Source organism: Scylla paramamosain, chromosome 30 (genome assembly GCF_035594125.1).
Source record: "Scylla paramamosain isolate STU-SP2022 chromosome 30, ASM3559412v1, whole genome shotgun sequence".
NCBI lineage: Eukaryota > Metazoa > Arthropoda > Malacostraca > Decapoda > Portunidae > Scylla > Scylla paramamosain.
The window spans coordinates 12,859,115-12,876,614 of NC_087180.1; the positions used below are offsets into that span (position 1 = coordinate 12,859,115).

The 17,500-nt window shown below is 41.9% G+C and overlaps 2 protein-coding genes across 5 annotated transcripts in view; one reads left to right on the plus strand and one right to left on the minus strand.

Annotated features, from left to right (window-relative positions):
• The window catches only part of LOC135115858 (adenine phosphoribosyltransferase-like), a 183,532-nt gene that overhangs the window by 23,950 nt on the left and 142,082 nt on the right, over positions 1–17,500 (minus strand). For both annotated transcript variants that reach the window (XR_010276073.1, XM_064032893.1), the window contains exon 4: positions 2,705–2,781. Coding sequence is in view for 1 of the 2 variants with exons in the window: in XM_064032893.1 (XP_063888963.1) it covers positions 2,705–2,781 (77 nt within the window). In the remaining variant the exon portion in view is untranslated. The remainder of the gene's footprint in view (positions 1–2,704; positions 2,782–17,500) is intronic.
• The window catches only part of LOC135115857 (hemicentin-2-like), an 82,890-nt gene that overhangs the window by 6,532 nt on the left and 58,858 nt on the right, over positions 1–17,500 (plus strand). The gene's annotated exons all lie outside the window — the stretch shown is intronic.

The following is a 17,500-nucleotide window of genomic DNA, read 5'->3' on the forward strand; positions in this document are numbered from 1 at the left end:
TCTTCACGCATAAAACACACACACACACACACACACACACACACACACACACACACACACAGAGAGAGAGAGAGAGAGAGAGAGAGAGAGAGAGAGAGAGAGAGAGAGAGAGAGAGAGAGAGAGAGAGAGAGAGAGAGAGAGAGAGAGAGAGAGAGAGAGAGAGAGAGAGAGAGAGAGAGAGAGAGAGAGAGAGAGAGAGAGAGAGAGAGAGAGAGAGAGACCCACTTCCCATCCTCTCCTAAAAAAAAAGAGAAAAAGAAAAAAGAGACAAGAAAACTGAAGTGAATATCTTGCAGTCTTTTCCTTTATTACTAAATTATTCATATATTTTTTTCTTTCTATGGAGAAACTTGTGTATATCTCGTGTTGAAATCTGATGAAGTTTACACATAGAATATACACAGTTCAAGAAAAACGTGTGTGTGTGTGTGTGTGTGTGTGTGTGTGTGTGTGTGTGTGTGTGTGTGTGTGTGTGTGTGTGTGTGTGTGTGTGTGTGTGTGTGTGTCATGGGGTATACAGGGCCGCTTCATTTTTCCTTCTCCCCTGCAAAATTCAGCCCCATCTTGCCTATCTTGTTTATCGGGCGCAGCATATAATTTTCTTAGGGGCAAAGGAACGTTGGGGAGAGGTTCCTGTACTAGTGAGAATATTTTAGCCTAATAAGACGCCTCTCGACGCCCTAAACACCCGCGCTTTTTTTCCACGCCATCAAGCACGACGTTAGTTTTTTTGCGTTGTTTTTTTTTATTTCTTTATCCTCTTCCATTCATTTTCTTAAGGTTTTATAATTTTCACTCCTCGCCCGCAAAGTTAGCCAGCGTGTATTTGCAAAGTGGGGTCATTAGTGTGTTTTCCGACCACATTATTTCGTTTTGTTTTTCGTTTCGGGGCTCGGCGTAAATGGACGCTTTAATATTTCTGTGTATAGCTGACGACTGACTCTCCCTCTTCTGCATTATTTGTGCATGTTAATTCCAGTCTTACCGTGTGGACCAGTCATTAGTCTTTATTATGATTTCCTGGAATGACGTTTTCCCCGCTCCTCCTTCCGTCTCACCTCCTCCTCCTCCTCCTCTTCCCTCTCATCCCCCTCACCCTCCCCCTCCCACGCTCTCTCTTCCCCACTTCATATATTCAAAGCAGAAATAAATTTTCATAAAGTTTCGCAAAGTTACGGTTTTGGCGAGATGGAATGGCGTTGTTTTTCACTCATTCACGTTAATATGTAAATCAGACTTTCATTTTTTTTCATGCTTCGTCGAACGTCCAGTGATTCGGAGATTTTATTTTTCAGTTCCGCGGCCAGACAGACACGCAAGAGCAACTTTTCCTCACTTTTTTCCGCCTCACCTTCCAATGCAGTGTTTTGTGAACCCGTAGTAAAAAAGCAGTGTTTTGTGACCCCGTAGGAAAGCGTGAAAAAAGCACCACCATACCGGAGGAAAAGAGAGACATAAACATACATAAGCACACACACACTCCTGCCTACACAACCACTCGCGTAAAGTATGTGGGTCTGTATCATTCACTTCTAAAATAACGGCCTCCGACCCTACACACTCCCACATAACAACACCCACACATGGCAACGTAAAACAACTATTTATTCATATGATCCAACTCTGAAAGGGGAGGTGAGGGGGGGACAGGTTCTCACACACATACACACACACACACAAAAGGGAATATACGAGGCTGCCACTTGCTCCCCACGATCCACCACTCTTTTGAACAGACAAAAAAAGGAACCGGAAAACTCCAGACACATTAGAGTGCAGTCCTCCACGTGCAGCCACAAGGCGGTTTAGATCCCACGCTTTGTGCAGGAATGCGCTAAACAGTGACAAGACAGAATGCAATAAATAACAAAGCAAAAAATCAATTAATAACAGAAAATAACGCGTGGAAAAAAACAAACAAACACAAAGGAAAAGACGCAGTAAATAAAAGGAAATAACAAGAAAACGAGAGAAAAATTAGGAAGGAAATGATGAATAATGAAAAATGACACGAAAAAAAAGAACAATTCCCTCCAAAGTTCATTAAGCGAAGAGGAACAAAAGGAAAGAAGCGAAAGTAGACGAACAACAAAGGTGCGTAATGAAATATGTAATGAAGCTCAGGATGACAAGGTTATACACTTCCTTTTCCATCACTGGGCCTCCTGGTCAATAGCTCACACAAAATGCAGCGTCATCCTCCGCATATAATGGCGAAAGCGCTGCGGGAGGGAGGGAGAGAAGGAGAGAAAAGGAGGGGAGGAGAGAGACAGAGGGAATGAGGGAGGGAGGATAAGAGGGAGAGGAAAGGACGGAGATGTGCCTCTATAAATCTTACCTCTCTTTTCGTCTTCTTTTTCTTCTTTCTTTCAAACTTTCGGAGGGGGAGGGATGGATGGATGAAAGGAGATAGGATGGAGGAGAAGGAGGGACGTGGTACGAGAGTGTGAGCGAGAGCGAGCGAGCGAGCGAGAGAGAGAGAGAGAGAGAGAGAGAGAGAGAGAGAGAGAGAGAGAGAGAGAGAGAGAGAGAGAGAGAGAGAGAGAGAGAGAGAGAGAGAGAGAGAGAGAGAGAGAGAGAATATCCAGGTAGGCCACACCTTGGACAGTATGTACCTACCTTGTCGACAGGTGCGTCAGAATTCCCTCACAGAAATAAATAATCAAGCGAGATGACTGTGCCTTCCCCTCAGCATGCCCTCACCTGTGTCGTTTTTCTGTCTGTCCCTCCTGTCCATCTCCCAGTCCGTCTGTTCGTCCCGCTCCCTTCTGGTCTCGGTCCTGCGTGGATGGAAGGAGGAAAAAGAATAAGTCAAGATACAGTTTCAAGAAGGAATGTCTCTCTCTTCTATCTTATTCCCTTTGTGCTTTTCTCTTCTCATTTTCTTTTCTCTTTTTCTCTTTTTTTTCGCTCTTCTTCCTCTCTCATTTTACCTTTTTCCTCCTCGTTCCTTTTGATTTTTCTCCTTCCCTTTTCTCTCTCTCGTTCCCTCCTTCTTTGCATTTGTCTGCACTTTCCTGTTTTTCCGTCTGCCTGTGTCTGCATTCTCTCTCTCTCTCTCTCTCTCTCTCTCTCTCTCTCTCTCTCTCTCTCTCTCTCTCTCTCTCTCTCTCTGTCTAGGGAATACAGTGTAAGTGTGCGACAGAAGCAGGCGAGGCGGGCGAAGTGTCAAAAGGCTTGGAGTTGGAGGCGACATTAAGCCAGTATTTTCTGAACAAGGCGACGGGACTGGCACAAAAGGCTCGCAGGATGCTGGACATTATCAAACGCAACTGCTTCTTCTTCCACATTCAAAAGTCAGGCGCGCGCTATTACCATTACACAAAAGGCGAGCTTGTGTGGCAGAGAATACGCGAGATTACGGCGCAGTTCAATTCCCGATGTCTCGTTGTCTCGTTTAGCTTGTTAGAGGACGATGGAAATGAGATACCAGGGAGAGACGAAGCGCTAATGTATGCAAGTTTGTGTCTCACTTGCTTTGAGGTCAAGATAATGGGACTGGATTTGTTCCCACTAAGCAAGATCAAAGCACATAGTCTGCCACGTTAAGTAATCGAATACTAAAGGAAAGTATAAATGCATGAACCGAGAGCTAGGGTTTTACTAATGGTGTCAGCCCCCTCAAACACACACACACACACACACACACACACACACACACACACACACACACACACACACACACACACACACACACACACACACACAGTTAGTTTATTGACCATACAAGCATTAATCGACATGACACACATAAAACTTTAATGCTATACCATAAAAAACAAGCCATAAAAATACTATAGCTACCTATAGTCCAAATAATTGCGAAAGGCGATCTAAATCAGTAATACAGCACAAACTTAACTAGAACACAGGTGGATATTATTTAGTAAACACTGTCAGAAATGCGGAGAAATGAGACACGTAGATTTAACCAATTTCTGTAGAATAAATAATGTTGGTTTCCATATCTCTGTAGAATTATGTAGATACAAGTTTGTGTCCTTAGATGAATTAATATGAATAATGCTGGTATAATTTCCACTTCTCTATAGAATTACGTAGATATAATGCTTCTATTTCTGTGGCACTGATGACGTAAGAACATGTCTCTTTCATGGAATTACTTACACATAACCTTGTACTTTTATCATTTATTTTAGTGATATATTTGAATAATGAAATACGCAAACATGCCCTATTTCTCTACACTCAATGGCGTAGATACAACTTTTTATCTCTCATCTTTTATTTTATTTATTTTACTTCTATACAGAACGAAAGATGCACACTGTATTTCTCTACTCAATGACAGACACAACCTTCTCCTTCCGTACGATAAAAGACGCACTCGTAAATACACCCCTCTGCTGTTTCTCATTCGAAGGCCTTGTGAGAGCGGCGGGAAATAATCCTAGTGCCGCAGTGATACAGCGTCAATACGATAACCACATTCAGGCTATTGATCGAATGGCGCCCGATGCGGGTATTCGAAAAATGTGGATTAGGTGCCGCCAGTGTTTCCAAATTGGAGGGCAGACCACCTCCAATGAGCCAAATGGTCTGTCTGCAGGTCTTTCTAATATTCTCTCTCTCTCTCTCTCTCTCTCTCTCTCTCTCTCTCTCTCTCTCTCTCTCTCTCTCTCATTATCTATCCTTTCGTTTGCGCTTTGTTTTTATGTTTAAACTTTTCCCAAAACTGTGTGTGTGTGTGTGTGTGTGTGTGTGTGTGTGTGTGTGTAAACGATAACGCTTAAACTCTAAGAAAAATAATTAGGGAAGAGAGAGAGAGAGAGAGAGAGAGAGAGAGAGAGAGAGAGAGAGAGAGAGAGAGAGAGAGAGAGAGAGAGAGAGAGAGAGAGAGAGAGAGAGAGAGAGAGAGAGAGAGAGAGAGAGAGGAGACTGCAAACTTTTAAACAAAGGACCTTAATTACTATCGAATGCTACTAAAATTACACACACACACACACACACACACACACACACACACACACACTGAATTATTTTCGTCAAATAATCTAATGCAGTAGTATGTTTTTTTTTTTTTTTTTCATTAATTAAGTAATATTTTTGTTGCAGTCTTTATTTATGTTGAATTTTCGTGTCTTGCTTAGGAAAACTTGCTTTTATCGCGAGAGTCGAAGAAAAGTGTGTGTGTGTGTGTGTGTGTGTGTGTGTGTGTGTGTGTGTGTGTGTGTGTGTGTGTGTGTGTGTGTGTGTGTGTGTGTGTGTGTGTGTGTGTGTGTGTGTGTGTGAATCATAAGGAGCTTCTTCATACGAGTCTTCTTTAGTTGTCTTAATTGAGGCTTGTTAGTATGTCTGTCTGTATGTGTGTTTGTCTGTTTGTCTGTTTATCTATCTATCTGTCTTGTTTCGTCTCTCTCTCTCTCTCTCTCTCTCTCTCTCTCTCTCTCTCTCTCTCTCTCTCTCTCTCTCTCTCTCTCTCTCTCTCTCTCTCTCTCTCTCTCTCTCTCTCTCTCTCTCTCTCTCTCTCTCTCTCTCTCTCTCTCTCTCTCTCTCTCTCTCTCTCCGCAAAGAGATGGTTTGGCCCGCTAATAAGTATGATTACTGCTAATCACAGATGGCGCCACACACACACACACACACACACACACACACACACACACACACACACACACACACACACGAGCGTTTCTGGAAGTGATCAAGCTGGTGGAATTTTTTTTTTTTTTTTTTTTGTATTACAAGGACAAGATTTCACTTTTTTTTTTTCCTTGAGTCTTTCCTTCGCTAAGTCTGTAATTAAACGGTGCTTTCTTATTTTCTTTATTATAAAGGCGCAAAAGTTTCGCTTAATTCTTGGGTCTCATCCCGGTAATATTTCATCGTATTTGGATTAAAGTCTTATTTTTCTTTTTTGCCTCAATGACAATATATTTCTTTATTCTTTATACATTTCTTATCTTTATATTTTTATCTTTCTTCTATTCTGTGTCAGATTTGATCGTGTTCTGCCCGTGTTTAGGTTAATGTATCATTCTTGTTCTTACTGTTCTTCTTCCTGTTCTTGTTCTTTGTTTCTCTTCTTGTTCCAGCTATAGCTTTTCATGTTTTTCTTCCTCTTACCATGACAGCAATACAATTCTTTAATATTAGTCAATTTTTTTCTATTCTTTTGTGATTCAGTCTTCTCATTTCCTGTCTACTTGTAATATGCATGCAATTTTTTAATTCTACCATACCACGCACCTAAATTAAGCATATATATATATATATATATATATATATATATATATATATATATATATATATATATATATATATATATATATATATATATATATATACGAGTATATATATATATACCATAAAGCCTTGAAGTGAACATTACATATGTACATACAGAGAGATGAAACTCATGTGAAATTACGTCTCGTATCTCCAAGTGCCGTCACTTACGTAAACCAAAGGTTTACGAAATGACTTGTACGAAGGATTGGTAAAAATTCTCTCTACCATTTTTCTTTTGTTCCTCCTCATTCATTCTGTTTCCTATGTTATACTTCATACACATTTGTTCGTTCGCATAAAAAAGAGAAACAAAACTCTTCTCTATCATATATTCCAACATTCTCTCTTTCCCTCTTCCTTCTTCGCTATTTTTTTCTCCTCCCCAGTCATTATTATTGTTCGTATTCGCCTTCATTCCTCGTTTTTCTCCGACTTTGCAGTGTGGCCCACTTCCTCACTCCCTCACGGTTTCCAAGTGTTTGGTTACGTTTCATAATGCATAACATCATTTAATATTACATCTCCACGTAAGTATCGTTCTAAGACGGGGGAAAAAAGAGAGGCTTATAAATAACTGGGTGTAGCATATTGTTTTTTATTGTAGTACGTGGTAGTGGAGGAGGAGGAGGAGGAGGAGGAGGAGGAGGAGGAGGAGGAGGAGGAGGAGGAGGAGGAGGAGGAGGAGGAGGAGGAGGAGGAGTTGGAGAAGTTGGAGGAGGAGGAGGAGGAGGAGGAGGAGGAGGAGGAGGAGAACAAAGCACCACCACCACCACCACCACCACCACCACCACCACCACCACCACCACCACCACCAACAACAACAACAACAACAGCAACAACACAGCAACAGCAACAAAAACACAACATCAATAAGAATAGGAAGACGAGAAGGAGGATGAGGAGAGAGAAGAAAAAAATACGAGTTATGAAAGATGAAGAAACAAAGTGGAGAAGAAAACACTGCATCATTGACGAAGAACAGACGATATTTTGTGGTAAGAGAGAGAGAGAGAGAGAGAGAGAGAGAGAGAGAGAGAGAGAGAGAGAGAGAGAGAGAGAGAGAGAGAGAGAGCCTGAACCACCACTCTATTTATTCTCGTGTGCTGAGTAATCATTTGAGAACCATTGTTATAGTGTGCGTCTCTCTCTCTCTCTCTCTCTCTCTCTCTCTCTCTCTCTCTCTCTGTGTGTGTGTGTGTGTGTATGTGTGTGTGTGAAGCAGAGTGGAAGAAAGAGCTAATGATGAAGAGGGAAGGATATGAGAGAGAGAGAGAGAGAGAGAGAGAGAGAGAGAGAGAGAGAGAGAGAGAGAGAGAGAGAGAGAGAGAGAGAGAGAGAGAGAGAGAGGACGGGGGTGGAGGGGAAGATGTACTCCAAAAAACCGAGGACATTCTTGAAGAGTACTAGAGAGAACAACTCACTCTCTCTCTCTCTCTCTCTCTCTCTCTCTCTCTCTCTCTCTCTCTCTCTCTCTCTCTCTCTCTCTCTAGCAAAGGGCTCTTGACGTTCCCAAACAGCCTTTATTTTTCATCCTTTCTTGAGTTAACCTGAATTTTTTGTTTTTTTCCGACGCCAGAGAGAGAGAGAGAGAGAGAGAGAGAGAGAGAGAGAGAGAGAGAGAGAGAGAGAGAGAGAGAGAGAGAGATGACGTGCTTTGATTGAGAATTACACCTTCCTGTTTTCTCTCTCTCTCTCTCTCTCTCTCTCTCTCTCTCTCTCTCTCTCTCTCTCTCTCTCTCTCTCTCTCTCTCTCTGTGTGTGTGTGTGTGTGTGTGTGTGTGTGTGTGTGTGTCTCGCTTCGTTTACACGCCTCCACGAACAAGTATAATGTCAGTCACTCGCTGCAGACACCAGTAAACTACGATCAATGCGACATTATGAAAGCACTTCTGTATACTCCTCTTCCATCTCCTCCTCCTCCTCCTGCTGCACCAACATCTCCTCCTTCTCTTTCCTCTTCCATCTCACACCTCCCTTAATGTTTCATCTTCCAACCTCTCAAATGCACCACTTCTTCTTCTCCTCCACCTTCCTACACTTTGTTCCTCCTCCTCCTCCTCCTCCTCCTCCTCCTCCTCCTCCTCCTCCTCCTGCTGCTGCTGCCTCTTCTCTCCCCATCCCTCCTCCGTCCCTTCTCTTATTCCTCGCACCTTCCTTAATCTTTCACCAGTTCGCACACATCCACTTATCCTTCTGCTTATTCGTTCACCTTCAGGTTCTTCTTCTCCCTCTTCCTCCCCGTCTTCTTCTCCCTCCTCCTTAATGTGTGCCTCCTACTCCTCCTCCTCTTCGTCTTCTTTTTTTTCTCCTTCCTTCTACTCCTCCTCCTCCTTTTCTTCTTTCCCCCTCATCCTCCTCGTCCTTTTCTTCCTGTGCTTCTCTTGATCCTCCTTCTCCTTCTGTTTCTCGTCCTCTTTCTTCTCCTTGTACTCCACTTCCTCCTCCTTCTTGTATTCCTCCTCCTCCTCCTCCTTGTGCTCCTTCTCGTCCTCCTTCTTTTTTGCTTCTGTCAACAAAATATTTTCTGCTATTTTACTCCTTTGGTCATTTGTCAAGGTTCTAAGTCATCCCGTGTTGCCTTCATACGTTTCTTGAAAGGGTTTTGCAGTTTGCTTTTCATTAATTTTACTCATGGCATTATCGCGGCCCTTTAATCTCGTAATCTATGAGTGTCGCTTTTCTCTCTCTCTCTCTCTCTCTCTCTCTCTCTCTCTCTCTCTCTCTCTCTCTCTCTCTCTCTCTCTCTCTCTCTCTCTCTCTCTCTCTCTCCAAGTCGAGAATTCACCTCATTTTTCCCCTTTCATGTCGACGCTTTGGCTGTAGATTTCCTCTTGAGCGTCCTGTTTCCTCCTGTTTTCCTCTTTTTTATTGCGCTTCCTCTTACTTCCTTGTCCTCCCTCCTTCCTCATTTTTAAGTCTCAACATGTTTACTTCGTTCAGACGCATTGGCTTGTCTCCTATTTTTTTCCTTTTCTCATTTTCGGTATATATATTTTTTCTTTTCTCTCTTTCCTTATCCCTCTTACTGCTTCCTGAACGACTTTTTTTTCGCTTTTTTTGATTTTCGTTTCTTTCTTTATCTAATTTTCGTCACCCGGCCAATCTCTCAGCAAAGCGACAAAGGAAAGGAAAGAGGAAGGAGGGAAGTAGGATGTATAATGAATGATAGTGTCTCGTTTTCTCTTCACTTCGGTCTACGCGGTATCATCTTTTCGCTTCTTCCCTCCTCCTTCATTTCCTGCATTGCCTTTCTTCCTTTTCCTGCCCGTCCCACTCACTTTCTTCACCTTTTTCATTTTTCCCTTCGTCTTTTCGCCTTTTATGTCTCACTTCCTTCTTTGTTATTTTTTCGTCTTGTATTTTTATTTTTGTATTCTTCTTTCCTTCTCTCTTGGTAATATTCTTTTCTTTTCTGTTCTTTTCTTTTGCTTAATTCTATTTCCTAGCTATCCTCCTCCTCCTCCTCCTCCTCCTCCTCCTCCTTCTGCTCGTTCTCTTCCTCCTTCTCCTCTTCCTTCTGCTCCCTTCCTCAGAATTCTAAAGAAAGCACGTTTTTACTTTTGCTCTTTTTCCTCTCCCTTTTCAGTTTTCTTTGCATTAACAAAATTGTTGAAGGCAAGAGGAAAACATCATGTGATTTTTATATATATATTTTTTTCCCTCCTGTCAACACGTCTGCTTTGTGTATTTTTCCTTATTTTCACTTTAGCTTTTATTATGTTTACTCTTTCCCTCTCTCCATTTCTCTTTCGTATAAAAATCCTCCTGGCGAAGGCATGAAAGGCGAAAATTCGTGGGAGTATTGGTCCAGATGATTTTTTCTCGTCTTTTTCCTCTTTCTTTTATTTATTGGTAATTTATTTTCTAGTCTATCTCGCTGATCTCCGGCAAAAAATCATAAAAAAAACAACAACAAATATCAGAATAAAACAAGCTACAATAAAAAGAGGAAAACTTTTTAAACAAATTTTTGCATGGACTGATTTTTTTTTCTCTCTCTCTCTCTCTCTCTCTCTCTCTCTCTCTCTCTCTCTCTCTCTCTCTCTCTCTCTCTCTCTCTCTCTCTCTCTCTCCTCCATTATTTATTGCAGCTCGTCGACTTTTTACATTTTCCGGTTTAGTTTCTTTTCCTATTCTGTCTTTCCTTTCATGTGTAAACAGGAAGGAAGGAATCGAGCAGATAAAAGTAAAGGCTGGCCTGGAATTCTAGTTAAAGATTTTCTCGATATCGTTGCGAATTTATCCTTTAGTTTTTTTTTCTACTCCCTCACTTTATCGGTGTTTCTCTTCTCTGCCCTTTGTTCTTACGTACGAGAGCCACAGATGGAGAAAGAAATGAATAGTAGTGTGTTTAGCCTTTTCATTTTGTATCTCCTTGTATTCCACACAATGAAAGAAAAAAACAGCAGTTGTATTTTTTTCATGTTATTTCGTTTTTCTTTTCTTTTTTTAGGATTACTGTTTTCATTTATTTAGTTTTCTCAACGGGGCATCAGTATTACTTTTCTTTTCGTCCTTTCTTTCTCAAGTTGCTCCCTTTGTTTATCCTGGAGGAAAAATCACAGTTTAGAAACGGGGAAAAAATGAGTTTCAAGTTCGGCTATATGTCTCAGTTTCATCTTAACCAGCAAACTTTATCATTCTCTCTCTCTCTCTCTCTCTCTCTCTCTCTCTCTCTCTCTCTCTCTCTCTCTCTCTCTCTCTCTCTCTCTCTCTCTCTCTCTCTCTCTCTCTCAATCGTTCTTCTTATATTCTTTTCTTGCACGAGTATTTTACAAGTGGTTGAGAATCGATTAAAAATATCCTCGTTATAGACAAACAATTCTAGTATTTGTTCTCTCTCTCTCTCTCTCTCTCTCTCTCTCTCTCTCTCTCTCTCTCTCTCTCTCTCTCTCTCTCTCATTCTTGACCTCTCCAATTCCACGCCTTCACCTTCCTTCTCCACCACCACCTCCTCCTCCTCCTCCTCCTCCTCCTGTTCCTGGCTCTACTCCTTCAGGCGACGGTCGTAACATATTGCTAATCGTTAACTCTCATCCGGTGCGTGGCCGACTGCCGGGAGGGGAGGAGAGGCCAGATATCTTAACGTTACCTGCCGAGATGCTGGAGGCGTGAGTTGGATACGAGAGAAATGACCGTGAATGAATGATTAGGGAATTGCTGAGTGGGAGATCGAGGAGACAGCCGTAGTTGAGCGAGGAATGAGAGCTGACCACGTGAAAGAATAAAGGTTAAGAGTGGGAATGAATGCTGACTGTGGAGGTGGAGTAGAAAGGTGAGACTGCAGAACTGTAGAGAGAGTGCTGAGGTGGCGCGTGGGAAGTGGACGCGAAGGATGGAGGGGAGGTGAGAGGAGAAAGGTGAAATGAGGGAGGGAGGAAGGAAGGAAGGAAGGAAAGAAAAGATGGAAGGAAAGTAGTGCATGAGTGTGTGTGTGTGTAAGTTGGTAAGGAAGCAATAAATAGATAGATAGGTAGATACAGATAGAGATAGATAGATAGATAGATAGATAGATAAATAATAGATAAATAAATAAATCGATAATTTAATGAAGGAAGGAAAAAGAGTAAATAAAGAGAAAAGAATGGTAAGGTTTGAATTAGGTTCGGCTTATTTCAGTGTAGGAAAGACAAAATGCATTGTGTGGAAAGAGAGAGAGAGAGAGAGAGAGAGAGAGAGAGAGAGAGAGAGAGAGAGAGAGAGAGAGAGAGAGAGAGAGAGAGAGAGAGAGAGAGAGAGAGAAATGTATTCCCCTATAGAACGAAGTAAAAATAATTGTTATAGGAAGAAAATGTTTTTACCTGCAGGAAAAAAAAAAAAAAGAGTTTATTCGAAGAAAATTATTTACGTCAAGGAAGAACAAAAAATGAGTTACTCTGGGGAAAAATAATATTTCTATTTGTTGGAAGGGAAATTTAGTTATTGAATAAAAACAAGAAACTTTTTGACCTTTAAAGAAGAACAGCGAAAAGTTGTTAAAGGGTAAGAGAAAATTCTTACCTTACCAAAAATAAATAAGTAAATAAAATAAATATATAAATAAATACACCGTTACATATACAGGAAAGACCTTTAGTCGTGGGAAAAGGGAAAAGGCGAGTAATTATGTGGGAAGAAAGGAAAATCTTTACCTGTAAGACGAAGGGAAAATTAGTTGTTAAAGAGCGAGAGGGAAAACTTTTTACCTTTCTCTCGTTTATATTTTCCCCACACCTGTGTCTGAGCGTGATGTCAGGTAAGCAGGTGTGGGCGAGATGGAGGGAGTGTTAGAGGAAAGAGGAAATTAGGTTAAAGGAAGGTGATCTCGACAAGAGAGAGGAAAGAAGAAAAAAGGAAAGCCATCGTTGACGCAAAGGGGAAATTTTCGATGTCTGTTTGCTTGTTTGTCTGGTTGTTTTTGTTTCCCTGTAGTGCTGTGTTGTTGTTGCTTTTTTTCCCCCATGCTTTGTGCTGTGTTACGCTCTTGTGTGTGTGTGTGTGTGTGTGTGTGTGTGTGTGTGTGTGTGTGTGTGTGTGTGTGTGTGTGTGTGTGTGTGTGTGTGTGTGTGTGTGTGTGTGTGTGTGCTTCTATTAAAACAAAAATGCTGGAGGCAGAAACAAAGACACAATGACAGAAACAAAACACACACACACACACACACACACACACACACACACACACACACACACACACACAGTATAGCAAAAATGGTGTGAAAAATTGTGTGTATGTGGACTGGCCGAGAGAGAGAGAGAGAGAGAGAGAGAGAGAGAGAGAGAGAGAGAGAGAGAGAGAGAGAGAGAGAGAGAGAGAGAGAGAGAGAGAGAGATAGCAACCATTAACAGAAGACACATTACACAGGACCCTAATCTTCCGTGAAAAAAGTGCAAATCGCCAAACTTAAATCAAATTACACGCAAAGATAAGTGCAGAATCAAAATTAAACGAGCAAGGGACGAGGGATAAAAATGACACGATTAAGCTGTTGATTATTAAAAGATAAAGCGAAAAGTCCAATTTGATTACACTAGATTAAATCATTCATTGGTGTCTCATCATGCTTAAGGGTCAGAGAGAGAGAGAGAGAGAGAGAGAGAGAGAGAGAGAGAGAGAGAGAGAGAGAGAGAGAGAGAGAGAGAGAGAGAGAGAGAGAGAGAGAGAGAGAGAGAGAGAGAGAGATTTACCTAATGCCATCAAAGGAGTCATTTGGTGCCAAAATTACACAACAAACATTGATATAATTGGTCAAATAAAAATGCAAAGTAAGATAAAAAATATAAAAGAAACTCATAATGGGAAAAAAGATTAAATTATACCTAAATTGCAGTGCACGGTAGAGAGAGAGAGAGAGAGAGAGAGAGAGAGAGAGAGAGAGAGAGAGAGAGAGAGAGAGAGAGAGAGAGAGAGAGAGAGAGAGAGAGAGAGAGAGAGAGAGAGAGAGAGAGAGAGAGAGAGAGAGAGAGAGAGAGAGAGAGAGAGAGAGAGAGAGAGAGAGAGAGAGAGAGAGAGAGAGAGAGAGAGACTGGGAAGGGATGTATCTTAATTCTCTTGTGTTCCTGTCCTTCCTTCCTTTCTCTTCCCTTTCCGTTTTCCTTCCTCGCGTTCCCCTTCTTCGTTAACTCCTTGCTGTCTGGCGAACACAAACACCTGAGTGCAATGTTTCTCGGGAAAGACTCATGTCAATATTGATGAAACATTTTGCTGGTCTGCGCTCCCTCCCTCCACTCTCCACTCCCCCTCTCTTTCTACCTTTTGGTTTCTCCTTTTTGTAATTCTCTCTTACGCATTCTAACCAAACTTCTTCGCGTATCTCACGTATATTTCCTGACGCGGTGGAGCCAAGTTTCAAATATTGTGTTTCAAGGGTGAAGTTTCGCTCTGCAGGATGGGAAGGAAGAGGAAGGAAGAAGAAGGACGAAGGGAGTTTCTCGGATTATCTGTATGCGAGTGCCTTCGTGGAACAGCGGGATAAGTTTCAATGTTTTCCTATTTGAGTTGTAATGTTGAAACTGTTTTTTGGCTCCTGTGTGTGTGTGTGTGTGTGTGTGTGTGTGTGTGTGTGTGTGTGTGTGTGTGTGTGTGTGTGTGTGTGTGTGTGTGTGTGTGTGTGTGTGTGTGTGTGTGTGTGTGTGTGTGTGTGTGTGCGTTGCGTGACGGTTTGAAGAGTGAGCCGTCAAATTGTCAGGAGTGTGTTGTGTTTCCTTGTCTTTATGGGAGAAAATTAGATGCGAGGCCAAAAGATTTTCACCTCAACACCACGAACAAAACAATTCCCAGGCTATTTCTCTTTTTCCGTCTGTCTACTATATTCTATTTCCCTCTTTTCTTATTAATTTTATGTAAGCAATTTCCTTACTGAGATAATATTGTACTGTACGTCCCTCAACACACACACACACACACACACACACACACACACACACACACACACACACACACACACACACACACCTTCCTGAATAATTTAAGAGAGCTTCTTTCAGTCTAGAAATGTGTTATTCTTCCCCACCATTAACCTCCTGCTTTGATCAATAGCTTACAAGACCTAATTAGAGAGAGAGAGAGAGAGAGAGAGAGAGAGAGAGAGAGAGGAGAGAGAGAGAGAGAGAGAGAGAGAGAGAGAGAGAGAGAGAGAGAGAGAGAGAGAGAGAGAGAGAGAGAGAGAGAGAGAGGAGAGAGAGAGAGAGAGAGAGATTGTCCCCTTTCTATCTTTTTGTACCTTCTTCTGAAACCGATTTGAATAGAACGATATAATTAAACAACAAGGAAACCACTTTGCATTATAGGGGATAGATGCTCCTCTCTCTCTCTCTCTCTCTCTCTCTCTCTCTCTCTCTCTCTCTCTCTCTCTCTCTCTCTCAATGGGTTAATCAGCTATATATAAGTACAAAATAGTGGTCAGATTCGAGGGATATACGTAAACAGAACCGGATCCCTTAAATGAGGCAGCTCTGACAAGCCTCTTAAATCTGAATTATGATAAGCCTTTCATTACATAAACCTATATGCACTGATTATATTCGATTTGTATGCATGTATTAGATGCACATACATACATACATACATACACATACACACTATATACAAATTCATCTCTGCACAGTTGCACTTGTGAGATCATTATGTCTAAATTTCTCTCTCTCTCTCTCTCTCCTTAAGAAAAATCCGGAAAAAATAACGATAAAGAGACAGTCGGTTAATTATCGGATTGCAGCGATATAGCTCTCTCTCTCTCTCTCTCTCTCTCACTCTCTCTCTCTCTCTCTCTCTCTCTCTCTCTCTCTCTCTCTCTCCTCTCTCTCTCTCTCTCTCTCTCTCTCTGATTCGTAATTAACTACTTTTGCGTGTGAGGTCCAGTATTAATGGTGATGGTGGTGGTGGTGGTGGTGGTGGTGGTAAACTCTCCCCCACTCACAGCAAAGTCGTAAGAGAAACACGAGTATGTGGAATTAGTCGTAAAGTAAAGTGAAGGAATGTGTTCAGGAAATACCCAGAAAAAAGAGGACGACGAAAGAACAAACTCAAGCTGGAAATGAATGAGGAAATATTCAGAAATAAATGACGTTTAAGCTACAAAAGAAAGAGGAAAGTGTGTAGAAATCATAGAACCGAGTGAAGGAGAAAATTACGGAGATTAAGCAGTAAATTAGAAAGTGTGATTGGTGGTGGTGGTGGTGGTGGTGGTGGTGGTGGTGGTGGCGGTCAGGGATGGTAATGAAGTGTACGATAATAAATGAACATGTACGATGGTAATCTCCGCATAAACATTTGTCAGGTTCATCTGTGCACGCTAATTTCAAAACGCTGGAAAGTGACGCAGTAAATCTAAGTGTTTTATTTGTAGTTTGGTAATTATTTCATACAATTTTATTTGCCTCTAAGGAATAATGCAGAAAAATTAATTAACTTGGTGCTCTTCCATCATGAAGTTTTTTGAGGGTGGATGTGATAAATGCACTGTACGTGTTCGGCACGTGTTCAAGGTCGTGTAGGTATTATTATCTTGACAAATGTGACTCCCCTTGGGCGTGTGTTCTCATGCAAGTAACGTGTTCGGTCATGCACGGCCACTGCACGTAAAATTAGTGTACTAGTTAAACACAAACGTCAACTTTCATCACGAAGTTGAGGCTTTACAATGTGTATTCAATTATAATTCTTTTCGTCACCCATTTTTTTTAAACTTCTCTTTTGTTGGTCATACATACACACACACACATAAGCACACAGACACACACACTGAAGACTCCATTCCTGCGCGACGTGGAGACAAGGTTACCGCGGGAAATAAGAGGAGGATTGCGTGACAGTCAAAACCTTTTCTCTTGTCTCGTGATCTGCCTGCCGCACCTTGTTCTTCTTCCCCCCATTCCTACCTTTCACTTAGCCCATTCCTCCCCTTCCTCTCTTCTATTACCTTCCTCCTTCCATTCTTCCCCTTCTCTGAGTTGCCTCCTCTCCTTTCTCCCCTTCAAAATAACCTCTCCCCCCGTTTCTCTCTTTTATCAGCTCTCTCCTCCCCTTCCTTCCTTTTTCCCCTTCTTTAACCTGTCTCATGCCTTTCCTTTCCTCAACAGTCATTTCTATTTCCCTTTCTTCTCTCCCTTTCCTTCCCTTCCTTGAAAAGCTCTCTCCTCGTCTTCTTTCTCTTCCTTTCAAGAGAACATTTCCTTCTCCTCCCTCCTTCCCGAGACCTTTCCTCCCCTTCATTCTCTTCCTCAAGATGTCTGCTCATTCTCATTTCCTCCCTAAAACTTTTCCTCCCCCTCTCCTTGTTCTCCCTTAAGAAAAAAAAATATTCCCTTTCTTTCCTTCTCTCCCCCAATTCTTACCTTTCTCTATTTTCTTAAGGGATCTTGCGTCTTCTCCATTGCTTCACCTTCCATGTTTTCCATTCTTTTCTTCCTACACCTGTCCTTGTCTTCCTCGCCTTCCTTCCTTCGCCTTTTCACCTTCACCAAGACATTTCCTCCCACATCCTCTCCTTCCTTCCTCCCCTTGTGTCCGTTCCTTCCTTTCCTGCTGGTGTTCATGGGGTTTCCTTCCCTCTTTTGAACAATAAACACTTTCCTGACAGCCTTTACTGCCTTCTACACCTTTCCTAAGACCCCCTAACTGTTCCCTCTACCTTCCTATATCATGGACACACCGCGCAGGTAGTGTTTCTCACCTCGTTTTCTTTCTACCTGACCCGCGCGTTTCTCTCAAAGCGTAAAGAAGATAATGTAACTTCCTGCCTGCGTTTTCCTTTGTCTCAACTCCAGGTCGGC